Source organism: Eptesicus fuscus, chromosome 14 (assembly GCF_027574615.1).
Source record: "Eptesicus fuscus isolate TK198812 chromosome 14, DD_ASM_mEF_20220401, whole genome shotgun sequence".
NCBI lineage: Eukaryota > Metazoa > Chordata > Mammalia > Chiroptera > Vespertilionidae > Eptesicus > Eptesicus fuscus.
The window spans coordinates 31,674,355-31,691,941 of record NC_072486.1 but is presented as its reverse complement, the minus strand read 5'-3'; the positions used below and the strand labels follow the sequence as shown (position 1 = coordinate 31,691,941).

Here is a 17,587-nt window from a genome sequence, read left to right as displayed (position 1 = left end):
GTTTATGTGATTTGAGTATTAAGGCTTCATGAATAAGGCCTTTAGTTTGTTTTCCTTAGTACAAAAAAGGGCAGTTTTCTAGCCTAAAGGGGGCTGGCTCAATAGCCAGCCCCAGTTAGTATAATATTGACTTCCTTTTCTATACTCCTAGATAGTTACACAGAGATAATTTAGAGAAATTGATTTTAATGGTATGAAAACCTTTGTGCCAGATTCCTAAAGTTCTAAGTCAATTACTTGTCTTATACTGTATATCCTCTTATTTTGGTGAAAATTGACTATAACTAATGAGGGATATATATTGCACAGGAAATTGTTTATCAGTAGCATTTGAGAGTAGCTTTATATTGCTTGCTGGTGGTCAGCTATTCCCACAGAAACCTACCCTTGTAAATAGAAAAGGTTACATGATAATCAGGTATTGATTCATGTACCAACTCGTTCCTTTAACAAACATTATGTAGCACCTCTATAGTCTGCAAGACATTAAGGAAATATGGGGTTAAAAAATACATATTTCCTATCCTTAAAAGCTTTCATTCCAGTAGAGGAATCAGTGAATAATCTAGAAATCACCATATACTTTCATTAGAGTCATGAGGGAAATATATGAAGGAGTGAAAGGGTTGCAGAGAATGGGCACACAATTCAGCCTGAAGTGAGGTGTCAAAAAAGTTTCCCAGAAAAGGGGCCCTTGAATGGATTAGCTGAGCAGAGAGGTGGTAAACGTCACTTAAGCAGAAGGATCCACATGTGCAAAGGCATGTACATTTGAGAACATAGTAAACTGAAGAAACTAGATAGACTTGAGTTCATTTGGAGGAGAAAATGGTAGCAGATGGTCAACAATATGTAAGTAACATTCATGTATTGGACAATGATTGCATGTGAAGACTATCTTAAACAACTCCACCATACAACTACAAAGCTTGGAAAAAGACAAAACTATTAATTTTAGATCAGAGTATCTACTGGAAAATCTAAGTTACCTAGCCAAGACCAGCATCCTAGCATTTCTTCTTGAGGAAAAAAAAAAGTTAATGCATTTGTGATATGATAGGTTACAGTGAAAACATTGCAATATCTAGTCCTGGATAAATTCAAACCATCCAGAAAATGGAAATTCCAAGGAGTTTAAACATTGACTATAAAACTCGAATACATTCTACATGTGCAAAAGGCTTCTGCGAAGCCTGCCTGCAGTCTCTCAAGCCCTAGAAATAACAGGTTCTGCCATAAGATCATTGTGTTGTTCACATAAATCATAAAGCCAAATCTGATCATGATATGTATAACTTGAAGGTTTCAACTTTCCCGTTGAAATTTCCCCTGAATTCTTAGATAACTCTTGTTATCTCTGTATATGGTCATTCAGTAAACAAATGTTTATCAAGCCACCATAAAGTATAAACTGACAATGAAAAAGTGTATATTTAACAAGAAGGGATGATTGCTTATGGTTCTCAAATCAAGGAGCTCATGTCTTCAGAAATAAAAAGGGAAAAAAGAATATTAAAACTTGAAATATGTCACTACATTGTAGTGTGAGGAATCACGTATGGCAGAGGTTAAGAGCATGGATTGCAAAATTCATTGAATTAGTGTGGGAAGTTGAGCCTGGGATCAAATCCTGTCTTTACCACATATGTGCTCTTCAGCAAGATTTCTAGGTGCCCAACCTAAATAAAATGAGATAATTGTAGTTTCTACTTCATAAAATTGTAATGGGGTTAAAGGAGATAATGCATCAACAACAGTTGGATCTAAATTGGAATCTAAAGAGAGCAAACCACTTAATAACCCCCCCTTTGACTTTAGCCCCCCGCCTTAAGTTTGCATCTGCACCCTCATTTTCTACTAGCTTTTTTTTTAATCCTTTCTTCACTTTTGTAATTTTAACTTAAACCCAGAAACATATCTCTTCCTATTTAATATCACCTTATTGCAAGAGAGGGAGACAAGTCCTTAGAAAAAAATCAAGAGACTGGGTTTAATTTTTGCTTTTCCACTTGTTGGTTGTGTAAATTTTAGAAATTCACTTCACCCGGTGAGCTTCAATTTCCTCTCGTATAAAGCAAAAGGCTCATATTATTGTCATGGCTTTTCCAGCTCTAAAATGTAAAGATCTTTCCCCCCCCCCAAAGTCATTGATATAAATTTAATCTTACTTGACCATCTCATACAGACTTTCTTCCAAGCTGTTCTCTTTTAGTATATTTAACTTTGTCATCTAATTCCTATCACTTTTTCTTTTCCACAAGAGTCCAAATAATGTCATCAACACCTTGTTGAAGTCATGGTCCTCCAAGGCTGCCACTCTTCCCTGAATGGTTCAACCTACATTGAAAAGATTCTAGTGGAACTGACTCTTAGTGAACCTGTGCTAATTCTTGGTACTGGCCTTGTTCAGTTCTAAGTAGCTCTATTCTAGAAAGTTACCAAAGTAAGTCATACTTATTAATTTATATTTATTCTTGACTTACAGTTCCTCCTCCCTTTGCACCCTCTGACTGTCCTCCCATTATTGATTTATCGAAGATTATTGATTACATAATTCAATGTGATTTCTTTCAGAACTGAAGGCAAACTCAATTACTATGAATATGAGCTTTCTTTTGCTATTATTTCCTACTTTGATGTGAGATAACTTTTCACATTATTGTATTACTATTTTCAGGTTAGGAAACATTATTATTGAGGAGAATAAAGAAGCAAGAGGGATTAGGCAGGTGTCTTTCTTTTATTCACCTAGGTCCTAGAACCAACTTCCCCACCCAGTGTTTCTCTCTTCCCACCACATCTTCATCTAAAACATAATTTAAACTCAAAACAATACCAATGAGAAAAACCACTTTGCTCCATTTTCACATTCTGCTTCAGTCTTCCTAGTTCTCACAGGTTTGTGCCAATCTTTTATGTTGTCCATGGAGATGCCCAAGGACTGAACATACCAATGACACTCATCCCTTGTCACTACTTCTTTTAACACTCAAATTCCCCCAGTGCACCCTTGCAACCCAGTGGGTTCTTTGAAAATCTTGTCTTTTCTGTCTTGTTGAGACTACTCTGTATTGTCAGAATTATTTTTTAAGTCTTCCTATTTCTCTTAACCTTTTTAGAGATTCTATCTATAAGCAATGTATCTCTACATTTAGAGCAGTTTTTTCTAAAGCATATATACCTAGACCATGTTTTTTCTTCCTCCACTCCTACTAATAATCTAACTGGGTGACTTTCTTCCAAAATTTCACTTTACTTTCCCTTCCTAAAATGGTTCTTATTTTTAAAATTATGTCCAGTGTAGGAGTTCCCCTTATTCTCCTTTTTTTTTTTCTCTCAGAGAAACCATATGGCAAGTACAGCAAGTCAGGAATATTTCAGATGCCCAGACAGAAAACATCCAGCTGTCAACTATCTGAACATCCCCCAACTCTAGTTTTAAGTTTTATGCTAAAAAGAAAGTTCCTGCTCATAGCAAGCAGGCAGTTCCTTGTGCATACCATATTGCTTTGGTTCCTCTCTCCTGTCCTTCCAACCTCAGTGTCTTTCTGAGCTTCAAACTTCAGATTCATAGTCACACAGGAGAGGATAGACAGGAAGTTATGAGAGAATGACCAACGTACTTAAAGTGAAAAGATCTGCTTCTAAATCCTGATTTTGCCCCCACTTTTTAATCTATCATACAAGGTCATTGTGAGTATTAAGAGAACACACACACACACACACATTGTGGTTTTACAATAGAATAAATACATTTTTTAAATGCATAATCTAAACCATAAACTTTATTACTCTCTAGAAATCAAGTTAGGGTGGGGGGGGGGAAGGAAGGTTTATAATCTGATGACTTCTGTGGTGATTACTTTTTACATTAAGCATTTTTACTCTTATAATCCAAGGAACTTCATTTTAAAAGGAACAGCTCACCATGATAAAAGTAATTCAACACTTTGCTCCATGATTCAATATAGGTGATACAATTGAGATTATGCTTATGTCCTTATTAGTGTTCCATTCTCATGTTTCAGCTCACTGAACATGCCTCCTTTGCCTACAGTAGGTGGTAGTCTCTTTATGAGGGAGGGAAGGGGGGGGGGAGGGAGGAGAGAGAGAGAGAGAGAGAGAGAGAGAGAGAGAGAGAGAGAGAAACTCTCTTTAAAATGATAGCGACAACTACAATTTTATCCTAATCCACCACCCTCCCAAAATGCTACAGCTCATTGTGCCCCTTCCCCATGTAGAGAATCTTCATCATATTGCCAGTATTGCATGCCTAGTTCATTCTCATGTACAGTCTGCCTTGCTTGTAAAATGTTCTCAGATATCCTGGAGAGGTAGACATGAAGCCACAGGATTCTATCAGCCAAAAGACATGAGCTATTTTCTTAAGCAGCTTCTCATTACGCGTTCCCTTGGAAGAACAGTTTCAGCAGTTCAGGATCCTTTCACTGTGGTTCCTAGTTGCCAAATAATGTCTCTGGGCATTTTTCGGGTGCTTTCATTCTCTGCCTCCCTGAGGGGTTCAAGTCCTGATGAATATAACTTGAAGATGAGAAACTGTAGCATCAAGACGAGATGGCCTCTCCAGTGCTGACCAGGAACTCCATAACCAAGCAAAGCCTCTGCACAGACTCTCATCCCCAGTCTGCCACAGTAGTACATATTAGTAAACCCAAAGAAAGCCAGGTACTCAGTATAGATGTATTGACAGTACTGGCTCAGTGCCATCTCAATCAGGCTGAGAAAACAAGCCATGTTCCTATGTCTAAATGAATCCCCATAGGCCAGGGTCTTCTGATCCTGAGGCAAGAAGAAATAAATGATATACTAGTCTTCATCCACCCACCCATCCACTGACTTCTATTCCCCAAATTTCACTCATGTCTTAAAATGTTTTTTAAAGTCTTTACTAAATGCAATAAATGCAAGAAATATTTGGTTCTTAAATTTGCATTATACTGCATGCTAACTACCAGATTTTCTAACTGTTCTATTTGTAGTTAAGTAAGAGGTACCAAGATTTGAAAAGCTATAGAAAACATTTTCGGTAGCTCCGGGCTCTGTTGGAAGTATTAGTTATAGCAGTCCAGATCTCCGAGAACATGCTGTGTGGCTGTGTGTGAACCTGCCAGGACTCAGATGGTTAAGTAGGACTCAGAGGTCCGGTGTTTCACATTATTTATGCTTTTTGCTAACAGCTGCCTATTTCAAGCTGTGCTTCCTACATGTCAAATAACAACCCGAAACCATAATTTCTAGAAGGAAATTTTGAAAACACTCTATAAAGTATATAGGAATATTTAATATGGTTTCTGATTAAAGTCCACTTAGTATATTATGTGACTTAACTAAAGTCAGTATAGAGATAGACGTGTTCAGAATATGTGGGGTAGCCAGGAAAAATAAAAACTTATTATATATAGATAGATAGATAGATAGATAGATAGATAGATAGATATAGATATAGATACAGATATATAGATATGTTGATATTTTAAAATATATATTTATGCAAATACTCTGTGCATAAAATGCTTCTTGATAAGCTAACCTCACTTTCCTTTTTGATTCTGTAATAAATAAAAATAGAGAAACATTATTGATAGGTGAATGATAAGAAATTTAAGTGCTTCATTCAGAATAAGTTTTAAACATTTTGAAAGAGATGGTTCTTTCTTGACAAGGTCCTCAATGTTTCTGTATTTGCTTTATAATGTAAAATACAAAAATGACAACATTTGTATGCTTTCCTTTCACATTGTTCAAATAGAAAGAAATGTTTTAAAAGAAAATACTAGTCAAATTCTTCAGAAGTTTAGAAAAGTATATGCCTAAAATTTGGGGTGGATCAAATAGAATTGATTTTTTTTTTTTACTTAACCTAGATAATAAATGTCTAATTTGAACTGTCCATGTGGCATACAGTTCCCAAATTAAGCTCTTTCAGAAGCTGCCGATTTTAGCAAAAGAGGGGGAAGTGAGAATTCGACAACATCCAGGCTGCAGCCAAATTGTCTAAAAACTGAACTTGGCCGATTCACTGTAGCTCATTGTTTGACCGAGTTTTAAGAGAACCCCACACATTTCAAACAAACACGCTGAGGACACCTGAACAAGAGTAATCCTAGTCCAGGGTCTAGCATAAAGTCGGGATTGGGGGAGGGGGGGGGGGGGGCGCAGAGGAGGGAACCCTTATTTTTCTACTATGTCCTTTCCCAAATCATAAACTACCTGCTTGGAACCTGCTCCCTCATATCCAAAATACAGTATCCAGAAACGCTCTGGCAAAGCGTCAAGAAGAGTCGAGTGATCTGGAGGTGACAAAGGCGCCGGGCAAACCGTCTGGTACTATGTGCTTTTTCTGTCCCTGGGGTTCTAACCCGCGTGCTCCCCGCTTGCTCCCTCCTCCAGGTGGCAAACCTGCTCAGGCTCTTCCAGATCCCCCAGATCAGCTACGCCTCCACCAGCGCCAAGCTCAGCGACAAATCCCGCTACGATTACTTCGCCAGGACCGTGCCCCCGGACTTCTACCAGGCCAAAGCCATGGCCGAGATCCTGCGCTTCTTCAACTGGACCTACGTGTCCACGGTGGCCTCGGAGGGCGACTACGGGGAGACGGGGATCGAGGCCTTCGAGCAGGAAGCCCGCCTGCGCAACATCTGCATCGCCACGGCCGAGAAGGTGGGGCGCTCCAACATCCGCAAGTCCTACGACAGCGTGATCCGCGAGCTGCTGCAGAAGCCCAACGCGCGCGTCGTGGTCCTCTTCATGCGCGGGGACGACTCGCGGGAGCTCATCGCCGCCGCCAGCCGCGCCAACGCCTCCTTCACCTGGGTGGCCAGCGACGGCTGGGGCGCGCAGGAGAGCATCGTCAAGGGCAGCGAGCACGTGGCCGACGGGGCCATCACCCTGGAGCTGGCCTCGCAGCGGGTCCGCCAGTTTGATCGCTATTTCCAGAGCCTCAGCCCCTACACCAACCACCGCAACCCCTGGTTCCGGGACTTCTGGGAGCAGAAGTTCCAGTGCAGCCTCCAGAACAAGCGCAACCACCGGCGCCCTTGCGACAAGCACCTGGCCATCGACAGCAGCAACTACGAGCAAGAATCCAAGATCATGTTCGTGGTGAACGCCGTCTACGCCATGGCCCACGCCCTGCACAAAATGCAGCGCACCCTCTGCCCCAACACCACCAAGCTGTGCGATGCTATGAAGATCCTGGACGGGAAGAAGTTGTACAAGGACTACTTGCTGAAAATCAACTTCACGGGTAAGCAAGGGGCCTTGGCTCATCTTCTAGGGTGCAAGCAGCAGGAAGCAAATACCTCGACCCAGAAATGGTTTCCCAGCCACAGAAAGGGTTGAACCTATTCAGCAGACATTCCGAGATGCAATAGGATGGCTCTTTGATGTTCTTTCTTAATTTCTTTTAGTGAATGTCTTGGCTGGTCCCCTATATGACATGGAAAGGCCCCCTAGGCAGGGCTGATTGTGGCAGCTGCCGGATGCGGGCTATGCTGCATTCACTCTTTCTTGTTGTTCGCTGTACAATGTGACAACCGGGATCAGGGCATTTAATCTTCCTTAGCAGAACTGACAGCTCTCTAAGGAACATGAGCTTCCAAGGCTTCCTGGTGGGTAATTTGAGCAAAAGAATCTCATAACTTTCTCTGTAGGTGAGAAAAACACACACTCTTTCCCCAGAGTCAAGTTGGGGGGGTTGGAGGGGGGCGGGTGAGGGAAAGATACTCAGACCATGGACATGTCCGGGCATTTGAGGTTATTTCTTCTGCTATATAGAAACATTTCCATGTCGGCATTCCGAGTTGTGGATTTTCTTAAATTATGTTATGAAAGGGAACTTTTTTTCTGGGAGCCTGAGTATAAGCAAATTGAAGACTGATAGAAAGCATTCTGATACAGTAGTGAACATGTAAAAGTGTATTTAAAGTGGGTTTTGATGCCTCTCTGTTTACTTCTAAATATGATCTAAATATTTCTAAATACAACATTGCATTTTTATGCATAACTAACATATAAGAAGCACAAAATCTTTAGGGTACCATTCTCTACTAAGATGCAAGTAATATTAGTGCATTAAAGTACTGGTTCTGGGGACTTTAGCTTAATTCTAAATGATTAAATGGTACATAATATTAGTGGGCACAAAAGATTTTTATGTCAAAAAATATTACAATGATTAAATGCTTCCAATTTGCCTAAATTGCTAATAATGTCCCATGGCACTGAGGTATCATTCTAGTCTGCACAGTCTGTTTCAATTAATTTATCATTTAAGACAGGAAAGTGTATATGCTCAAATCATATCATCACTGGAGCAAGAGGCAGTTCTCAGATCTCCCTCATAGATGATCACTCAGAAGTCAATTGGTCTGAAAAATCACTGGCAATACTAAGAGAGTATCCCATGACTATTGTTTCCTATTTTAGAATTTTAACCCCTAAACCAGCCTTGAAAACAATTACAAAAATGACCAGCCTTCATTCTTGCACATCTTTTCTTCATTTTACCCACAGGGAGCCAAAAGTAGCAGAAATCAATTATGTCAATATTCCTTCCTACCCATCTGACAGATACCATCTCTTAACATTAGAATGACTTTTGTAGGTGGTAAAGATGAAACCTTTTCTGTGCTCTGTATTCCCACATTTGTTTTTATCTCAGAATAACAGGTAAGTTCCCACTGACATCTCAGGAAAATAAGAATGAACCATAGAGTCAGTAAAAAAGAATAGCTTTACCCTAAATATAAATGAACTCGCGGGTATTTATAAATCACATCTACAATGCACTTAATTCTTAAGGATGAATAAGATAAGCATCCTTCTCTCCCTTTCAGACTACCTTGGAGTAATCACTTATCTTTATTCACCATGTGCATCAATTAATTTTGTTATTCTAGTTCATTCCTTACTCCTGAGCATGCAAATATATCTACTCATCAAAAGCTCAGAGAAATGGAACTCTTACATTTCAGGGAGCCCTTTGAAGGTGTTTTATGTAACCAAAATATTTCTCTTCATTCCTTAACTGTTTGAGTCTAAAATGCTAAAGAAAATAGAGAAGTAAGGCCATTATTTGGATTTTTAAAAAGTTGGTTTTGTGTGTTTTTGTTTGTTTGTTTCATTTTGGTCTGCTTTGTTCAATAACTGACTTTGATTCTACAATTTGGTTTGCCGTGCAGACCTGACCAGGAAGTGGTACTTCAGTTTTCTCAATTTGTCTGGCATTACCAGTCATTCTCCAACTCAGAAGAGAGTAGAAGGGTGGAAAACAAATTTAGGCCCTGACTGGGTAGCTCAGTTGGTTAGAGCAGCATCCCAACAATACTCCAAGGTTTCTCAAATCCTATATAACAAAAGCCTAATATGCAAATTGACCGAATGGAGGAACAACCAGTCGGCGTGGGGCAGGGCCGGTGAGTGGGCGGCGCCAGGCCATCCAAGGCGGGTGCCAGCAGGCAGAGGGAGGGGACAGCGATCAGGGGACTGAGGTGACCAGCGGTGGCAGAGGGGCAATCGGGAGGCAGGGCCAGCCAGCGCCATCCCCTGATTAGCCCACAGGTCATCTCCCACAGAGGAAGACCAGACTGCAGCGTCAGTCAGACATCCCCCGAGGGCTCCTGGTTTGCGAGAGGGTGCAGGCTGGGCTGAGGGACCCCCAACCTCGAGTGCATGAATTTTCATGCACCAGGCCTCTAGTCAATAAATAAAAATGAAAAACAAAAACAGATTTAGACTACAGAAAAGAGAGGAAATTTAGTTTGGCCACCAGGTAAATATGAGGATTGGACAAGAAAATGCATTACTATGGGAGGTTACCAAGATGCTAAAATTGCTAAATATATACATTAAAATGTCCTACAAGGCCCTACTTAATCTGACCCCTTCCTAACTCTTACTGCTCTTCTGTCATCTCCCCTTACTCTCCCTCATTCTCATTTCATTCCAGCACCCTTATTTCCAAACTTAGGGATTTTTCACTGACAGTTCTCTTTGTTCCTAATGTCTTTCTCCAGATACCTCCTATGGCTAATTAATTCCCTTACTCACTTCAAGCCTTTACATAATGTTAGCTTCCCAGTGAGGCCCACCTGGAAACCTTCTTAAAACTTCGATGTACTGTACCAACCCCACCACAGGTGCCCCATTACCCTTTAACCTGCTCTACTTTTTTTTTTAACACCACGGTTTTTTCCTCCTTTTCTCATACCACATCATTTATTATTTTCATGTTTATTCTTTCTGATTTGATCTTCATGCTTGAATATAAACTCCATGAAAAAGGATCATTATCAGTTTTGTTCGCTGATGTATCCCAAGTATAATGGGCACTCAGCGAATATTTGTTGATTATGAATAGCACTCATATTTCCTTCTCTAGCTCCATTACTAAATCGTGAGCTTTTCTTAAGGCAGAGAACGTTTCGTCTCTGATCTCAAATACCCAACACAATTTCTGGGACAGAGTGGGCATTATATAAATGTTTCCTGAATAAATAGGGAATGAGAAAATACATAGATTTATAATATTATTCTCTTTTGTGAAAATTTAGTGTATGTGTTTTGTTCATTAACAAAATGAATTTTGTGATAGAAATGTATATGACTTCTAGAATTTCTAGAATGACTTACTTTGTGTGTTTTTTTAACCTACACACTGTCCTTTAGTTATGTACTATTATTGTATCTGAGAGAGATAAATTTAAAACCAAACAGCATTAGTGCCGAATGTCGTATCTATTACTGTTTTATAGAAGAAGCCCCAAAACTGAAAGTGACTTGCCCCAGGTCATCCATCATCTGGCTAGAGGCAGAGGCCAAGACTGAACTCCAAGGCACTAGACTCAGTGTTGCTTTCGTACATACACAAGGAGCCCGGGAAGTAGAGGATTTGATCCCAATCTCCTACCATAGTTTCTGTCACACTCCTGATAGTAATGGAATGTTTGTTAAAAGAATGAAAGGCAATCACTCAATAGGTTTGAAATATGTTTCTTTTTGTGCTCCTTTTTATTTATTCTCCCTTTAATGCTCCTGGGCCACTTTTTCAATTATTTGGAACTCGGGTGGTTCATAAACACCCATACTTTGGAAGCTGAGCCATAGAATATAAATCTTAGGGTTTCTAAATAAAAGTTTCAAAGCATTTTTTATTAGTACTTGTTTTTCATCTGAACGAGCCATGCCATTCAGAATTCTAAAGTAAATATTTAAATGAGAATTGGTTGGTGTCATGTGACTTTTCAAACTTGCTTTGAATAAAATTTCATGAGTTCCTTCTGTAAAAGGAACGCTTAAACTACTCTAGACAGTTAAAAGCAGAGGAAACAGGAAAGGATGTTACACATTTAAAGAAATGCAATATCACTGTCATTTTGTATGTTCACAGTACAGTATAATTTCTCTCACATTCTGTTCTGAGACCAGTTCCAGAAAGTGGAATGGAACAAAATGATAGAGTTACAAAAGGCCTTCCTCAAAGATGAACTTGCCCTACTCCTCACTTGACAGAGGTGGAAATTCAGAACGGCAGTATTATTATCTTCACTACTGAAGCACATAAAAGTCAGCTCAGCTGTCAGGGTGATGTGGTAGCCAGAGTACATCCAATTCAAAAGAAAGAGTTCCCACTTACTGAACACATTGCCAGCGGTGCTCCAAGATACATCCCGGGTCCAGTAGAATTCCCGTATCTTGGGATTAACATTTATGACATTCCTCTGAGTGATTTGCAGGGTTGGGCGAAAACTCTGGATAATGGAGAAATTGAGAATTTGACAATAGGAAATTTATCAAGATCACATAATTGGTGACAGACCAAACCATCCGGGTCCGGATGTAGTCATTCATCCCAGAGATATTTTTAGACCTGGGGACCTAACAGTAAACAAGATGCAGGGCTGCTGCGTGGAGCTTCACCAGCAGCGGGCGCCAGAGCAGGATGTGGGGGGCTTCAGCATTAGGGTCTTGAGTTCTGTTTCAGTTTTCGTTTTTGTTTTGGATTAGGAAACGTTGTGTATCTTATGCCTAGAAGAAATCTAGACTCGCTGTACAAATCTTACTGCAGTGGCTTGATTTACAGGCAAAAAGGACAACTTCCTGTTACTGCTAGACTGGTGCTCATAATAGGATTGGGTAATAGAACACAGCTCGTACAGTGTTTTCGTTCATGTAGTTCATTGCTTTTCTTCTTCATCTTCTTCTTTTTTTTTTTTTCCACACTCATCACTTAGTGCCAGCAAAGAGACAGACTCCTGAGATCAGAGAAGACCCGAAGCCTGGAAAAGATGGCCCAGCCTTGTTTTACATGTAGAGTTCTCCACACCTGGGAGAGGGGCAGATGGGTAGTCTAGTTGGTACAAGGATGGCTCCTGGTATGGGGCTGTAACCCCAGAGCACAGGCCAGGAAGGGCAGATTTTCTGGGACACTGCACTCCAAGGAATCTGTTCAAGCTGGCGCCGACCCAGCAAGGCTCTCCTCTTGAAAAGTTCAGGGCCATCCAAGGCACAGTGAGGAAGCCAAAATGGTAATGGCCACATCTTTAGATGAATGGGCTTTGAAGTCCCTGAAAGAGCAAACTGCTCTTGATCTTGCTTCCTCCCCTGGAACATTTGTAGTTCCCACAAAAGCACAGAAACTTGTTCCAGCTCTGCTGATCAAAAGCATTTCCAAAACATAGAGATAAATATCCTGTACTTCTTTTCTCCCTTTTCTCCCTGATCAGCTTCCTGGGGTCACAAGAATACGATTTAAACCCCCAAAGGCCACCACTAATGTGGTAGCTTACTTGTGCATGCACTGTGCCTCCATGCTCTGGTGTCTTAGAAGCTTGAGAAATGATTCTCATTTTCAGGTCACACAGTGGAGAACAGGAGCCTCTAGAAACGTAATTTTCCACTTGGGCCTGAGCTTCCTGCTGTTGCTGTTGCTGCTTGTTACTGTTATTATTATCATACTAGAGGCCCAGTGCGTGAATTCGTGCATGGGGGGGAGGTTGGCTGGCCGGGGGTAGGGACCACAGGAGGTTGGCTGCTGGCTCCAAGGAGGGAGCTGGCCCTTGTCCCCCCTGGGAAAGGGGCCGCATCCACCGCCACCTTTCCCCCAGTTTCCTGTCCCCGCCCAGGGCCCAAAGGCCCCTGTGTGGTTGGGAGAGGAGGCAACGGTCACCGGGCAGGGCGCAGAAGGAACAGATGCCAGATGCCAATGCCACCCCGCCACCATGCGGTTCCCCACCTCCCCCCCCCCACATACCTCCTTCCCTCACTGCCACGCCACCACCACGGTGGGCAGGCAACCCCCAGGGAAGGGAGAGGATGGGAGTGAGACAAATCCTTGTGTTGAGGGCTGACTTTCAATACATCACAGCAAGGGATCTGTTCTGCTAAGTATGAAATCCTGACCCAGAAGCAGGTAATCTATGAATGGTTTAGCACCAGGGGCCCATGGGAGTCGGCCGGCCGGGGGAAGGGACCGCAGGCGATTGGCTGGCCATGGGAGGTTGGCTGTGGGAGCACACTGACCACAGGGGGCAGCTCCTGCATTGAGCATCTGCACCCTGGTGGTCAGTGCACATCATAGCGACTGGTCGACTGGTTGTTCTGGTCATTTCAGTCATTCTGGTCATTTGGTTATAACGGTCACTTAGGTTTTTATATAGAGAGATAGTTGTTACTATGACTATCATTAGTATTTAATAACCTTAATTTATCTTGATTCATTTGAAGAGCCATCCTGTCTATGAAGCAGAAAAGAGTAATCACGCTCAATAAAGTATGAAAGAAATGGATGCTATTACCTTGCTTATCAGGAAATAGCATGATAAATACACCATTTCCTAGCCTTGGCCAGTTGATTGGAGCATCGTCTTGTACAACAAAAAGTTGCAGGTTCAATTCCCAGTCAGGGCACATATCTAGGTTGCGAGTTTTATTCCCAGTTGGGGCATATATGGAGGCAACCTATTAAGGTTTCTTTTTCATATCAGTGTTTCTCTCTCTCTTTTTCTCCTTTTCTTTCTCTCTGAAATCAAGTTGTTGTTTTTTTATAAACATATCCTCAGGTGTATGTATATATATATATATATATATATATATAAAATATATATACTATATATTTTTTTCCTAGATACTTTCAGACTTTTTGGATATTGTGTTTATTTACAATAACATCACTTACGTAGGCATCTGGAGATTGAACAAAATATTCTGAGTATTTTTAAAAACTATAACTAATATATAGTTTTAAAGTAATTTTAGCGTATATTCCTGACCTTTGGGACACCTGGCATTCTCCCACAGTAAACTAGTCTTCTAAAGGTTTCCAATGTCTGTTGCATTAGAAACACCTTTTCCCACTTCCATATACCTCCTTATCCTCAACAGGACACTAGAAAACCAAACTAAAGAAAGGAATTACTTACAAGTGATTCAGAAAAAAACTCCTGTTCTATCGACACTTAGCTCAACTCACTGTGTGCAGTTGCAGTAATAAACAATTGCCCCCAAATTTTCATTATCCAAAAAGGAAGGTGTTAACGCTTTCATTAATTGCCTTAATGGGGTCTTCAATAAAGAATGACTCATAGCAAAGGTCTCCAATTTTAAACTTTGCTCCTTCCTCTGAGAGCATCAAATTGTACTAGATCAATAGTCACAATTATCATACTGTTATTTCCAAAAATCAATAGTAAAAAAATAAATTTGCAAAATAAATAAATAAAAATCAGGCTACAGGTCACTTATCTTAAATGCTGTTTAGTAAGGCTGCATTTTTCTTCCCTGTCCCCCTTTCTTTCATTCTAATTACAAAGCTCCATACTTAGTTAAAAGTAAATTGATATTTTTAAAACAGGGAAAATATACTGGGTCTGAAACTTCCAGAATTCCCATCCCAGACCTTTGGTTTGTTTCTTTGGTGTACTTGAAAGTTATTCTTGCTGTGTTCATGTTGTTGGATGGTGACAATAATTTGCTACATATCAAATTTTGTTTCTACAAAAATTAAAAATACCATTGGCACTTGCATAAATTAGAACTTAAGAATTTTCTATCACAAACTTTTGTTTATATAGCCTATCCAGTGACCAATAATCACATGGTAACACTATATCAGCTTCTTGGGGTACCTAAAAAATGTTTTCTGTACCTAAAATGCTTATAGTCTAATTAGTTCAATTTTAACAAAAGTAGAAAACAGAAAAGTTAACCTTTTTCAGTCATCAAAAAGAAAGACTTTGGATAATGCAGTTATTTATATCCTCTTCATTTTTCTTTATTAAAAACTCTGTGTCATCTCCAGAAATATTTTAAACAAAAAAATGTAAACAAAATGCTTCTAAAAGGAAAGTAAGAGTGACAACTTCCAGAGATATTTCCTTACCTGTGTTTGCCTGCCTATATTCTCCCTATGAACTTATGCGATAATCCTTCCTCCATTTAACTCCTCCCTTTTCAGCGCAGACATTTAAGTTATTTTACCTTTTGTCTTGCAAGGGTCTTTGCTGCTGAATGAATCCAGTAGCTAAACAGTATTTTATAAAGGAAAATTAATGTATTCCTTGTTTTCTTCTTCTTTGGAATGTTATATCATAATTTTATTTAAAATATTCTAGCAATATTTAGGATACTGACAGATACTTTCAGAAGTGAAATAAGATCAATTAATTTGACAACAGAAGTAAGAAAACAAGAGGTTGATATGCCAACCTTCTACTCCTTTTTACTGGCATCTACAGTTTAAATTTAGTCATCCACACTACAGAGATTGAATGAATACAGTTTCATTAGAGTGCAAGCTCATCCCATGTAAACAGTTAAATATCAGGCCACAGTGTGCCAAAGAGTTTATTTCCTTGTCCCTCGTGTTTGATGGCCCATCACAAGAGCTTATTCAACAAGAAACTAAAATGAATACATTGCCCCAAATTCAGAATCCTAATGATAGTTGTGAAGACGCATCTCACTCATCACTTTGTCATTTTTAAAACACTTTAAACACACTATTAGATTCTTACCACAACGCTGTAAACTAGGTTGAGTAGATGTTATTAGTCCTCATTTTATAGATGGGAAAATGGAGGGTGGGAGAGGCGAAGTGACCCAACCAAGGTCAAAGAAAAAAGAACCCTCCTGGATTAGATTCATGTGTTTTGATCGTTATCCAGTGATACATTTCCTCAACTTCCTGTGATCCCAGGTCACAGGCATATAGGGATCCCTGTCTAATAAAGCAGAAAAATGTGACTGGAGGCAAAATTAGCCTGGTTATGTTTGCTGTTGGCAAGTCTTGAAAGAATATTGGCACACATCAGAACAAGAGACTGAATCAGAAAAGTTCATAATTATTCTAGATCTAAGGCTGCATGGCTCTGTGGTTGGGGCAAGTCACCTAGCCACTCCTGGATCCATCTGTTAATATTTAGAAACACTACATACATGTTGAGTGCCAAATAGAACTAGCATATACAGTAATTTTGTTCTTACCTTTCACATGACTAAGGCATTCCTGGGAGTATTAAAATTTCTGGTTGTAGTTGAAGAGAATGGTGATCCCCATGCCACTCACACTGGAAAGACTTCCCTGAAGGAGATGGGATTAGAGGTGAATTTGGAAGAACCATGTAAATTTCATGTAGTCACTCAATATTTATTGCTGATCTTCTCTACATCAGGAATTAAGCAGTGACACCTAACAAAGGCCCTACCCTACAGAGCTTATATTCCATAAATAAGCCAGTAAGTATACAGTGTGTCACATGGTGGTATATGCCATGAGAAAAAGAAAGCAGGGTGAGTGGACAAGGGAGTCCCAGGTGTGTGTGTGGGAGTTGAGTGGGATGAGTTACTGTTTTATAAAAGGTGGTCAGGGGAAACTTCACTGACGATTGGATATATGAGCAGAGACCTGAAGGAAGTAGGGAATAGCCGTGTGGAAATAGTGAGGGAGAGCATTCCCAGGAAGGAAATAATAAGGCCTGAGGTGAGAGGCCTGCTTGATGTATTCCGGGGAAGCACAGAGGCCAGCGTGGCTGGATGGAGTTCGCATGGAAGAAAGAGAGGAGGTGAGATCTGAGAGGTGCTGGGGTCCAGGTCCTGGGGGACCTTGTAAGGATTTTGGCTTCCACTCTGTTCGATTAGAAGCCATTAGGAGGCTCTGAGAAAGAAGTGACAGGAACAATATCAAAGATTTAGAATAGGGAACATTTTAAAATTATGGTCACACACCCAAAAAGCTAATAAAGAAACCTAAAGAGGCCTGTCAATGTTGACATCCTAATACGTATCTTTCATAAATACAGAGAAATCTAAGACATGTTCATTTCTAAAGAGCAAGGCTTTTGTTAAAATCTCCAAGGTGCTCAATTAGAACCAGAATCAATTCTCTCCATTTTGCATCACCAACTAAACACACACGAATTTACTTTTCACATTGTTGTAATTTTTATACTCCAGACTCAAGATTGGACAAAAGTACTTACGAAAATAGCAATGTGCTTCTATAGCAATTTGTACAGTCACATCCAGACTTCCTACCATACAATTCTGATGATAGCTACAAAAAGAAAGA

The 17,587-nt window shown here is 40.2% G+C and overlaps 1 protein-coding gene across 1 annotated transcript in view; it reads left to right on the top strand.

Moving 5' to 3' along the window:
- The window catches only part of GRM3 (glutamate metabotropic receptor 3), an 82,382-nt gene that overhangs the window by 13,118 nt on the left and 51,677 nt on the right, over window positions 1-17,587 (top strand). Inside the window, exon 2 of the mRNA XM_054726368.1 lies at window positions 6,412-7,267. Coding sequence (XP_054582343.1) covers window positions 6,412-7,267 — 856 coding nt within the window. The remainder of the gene's footprint in view (window positions 1-6,411; window positions 7,268-17,587) is intronic.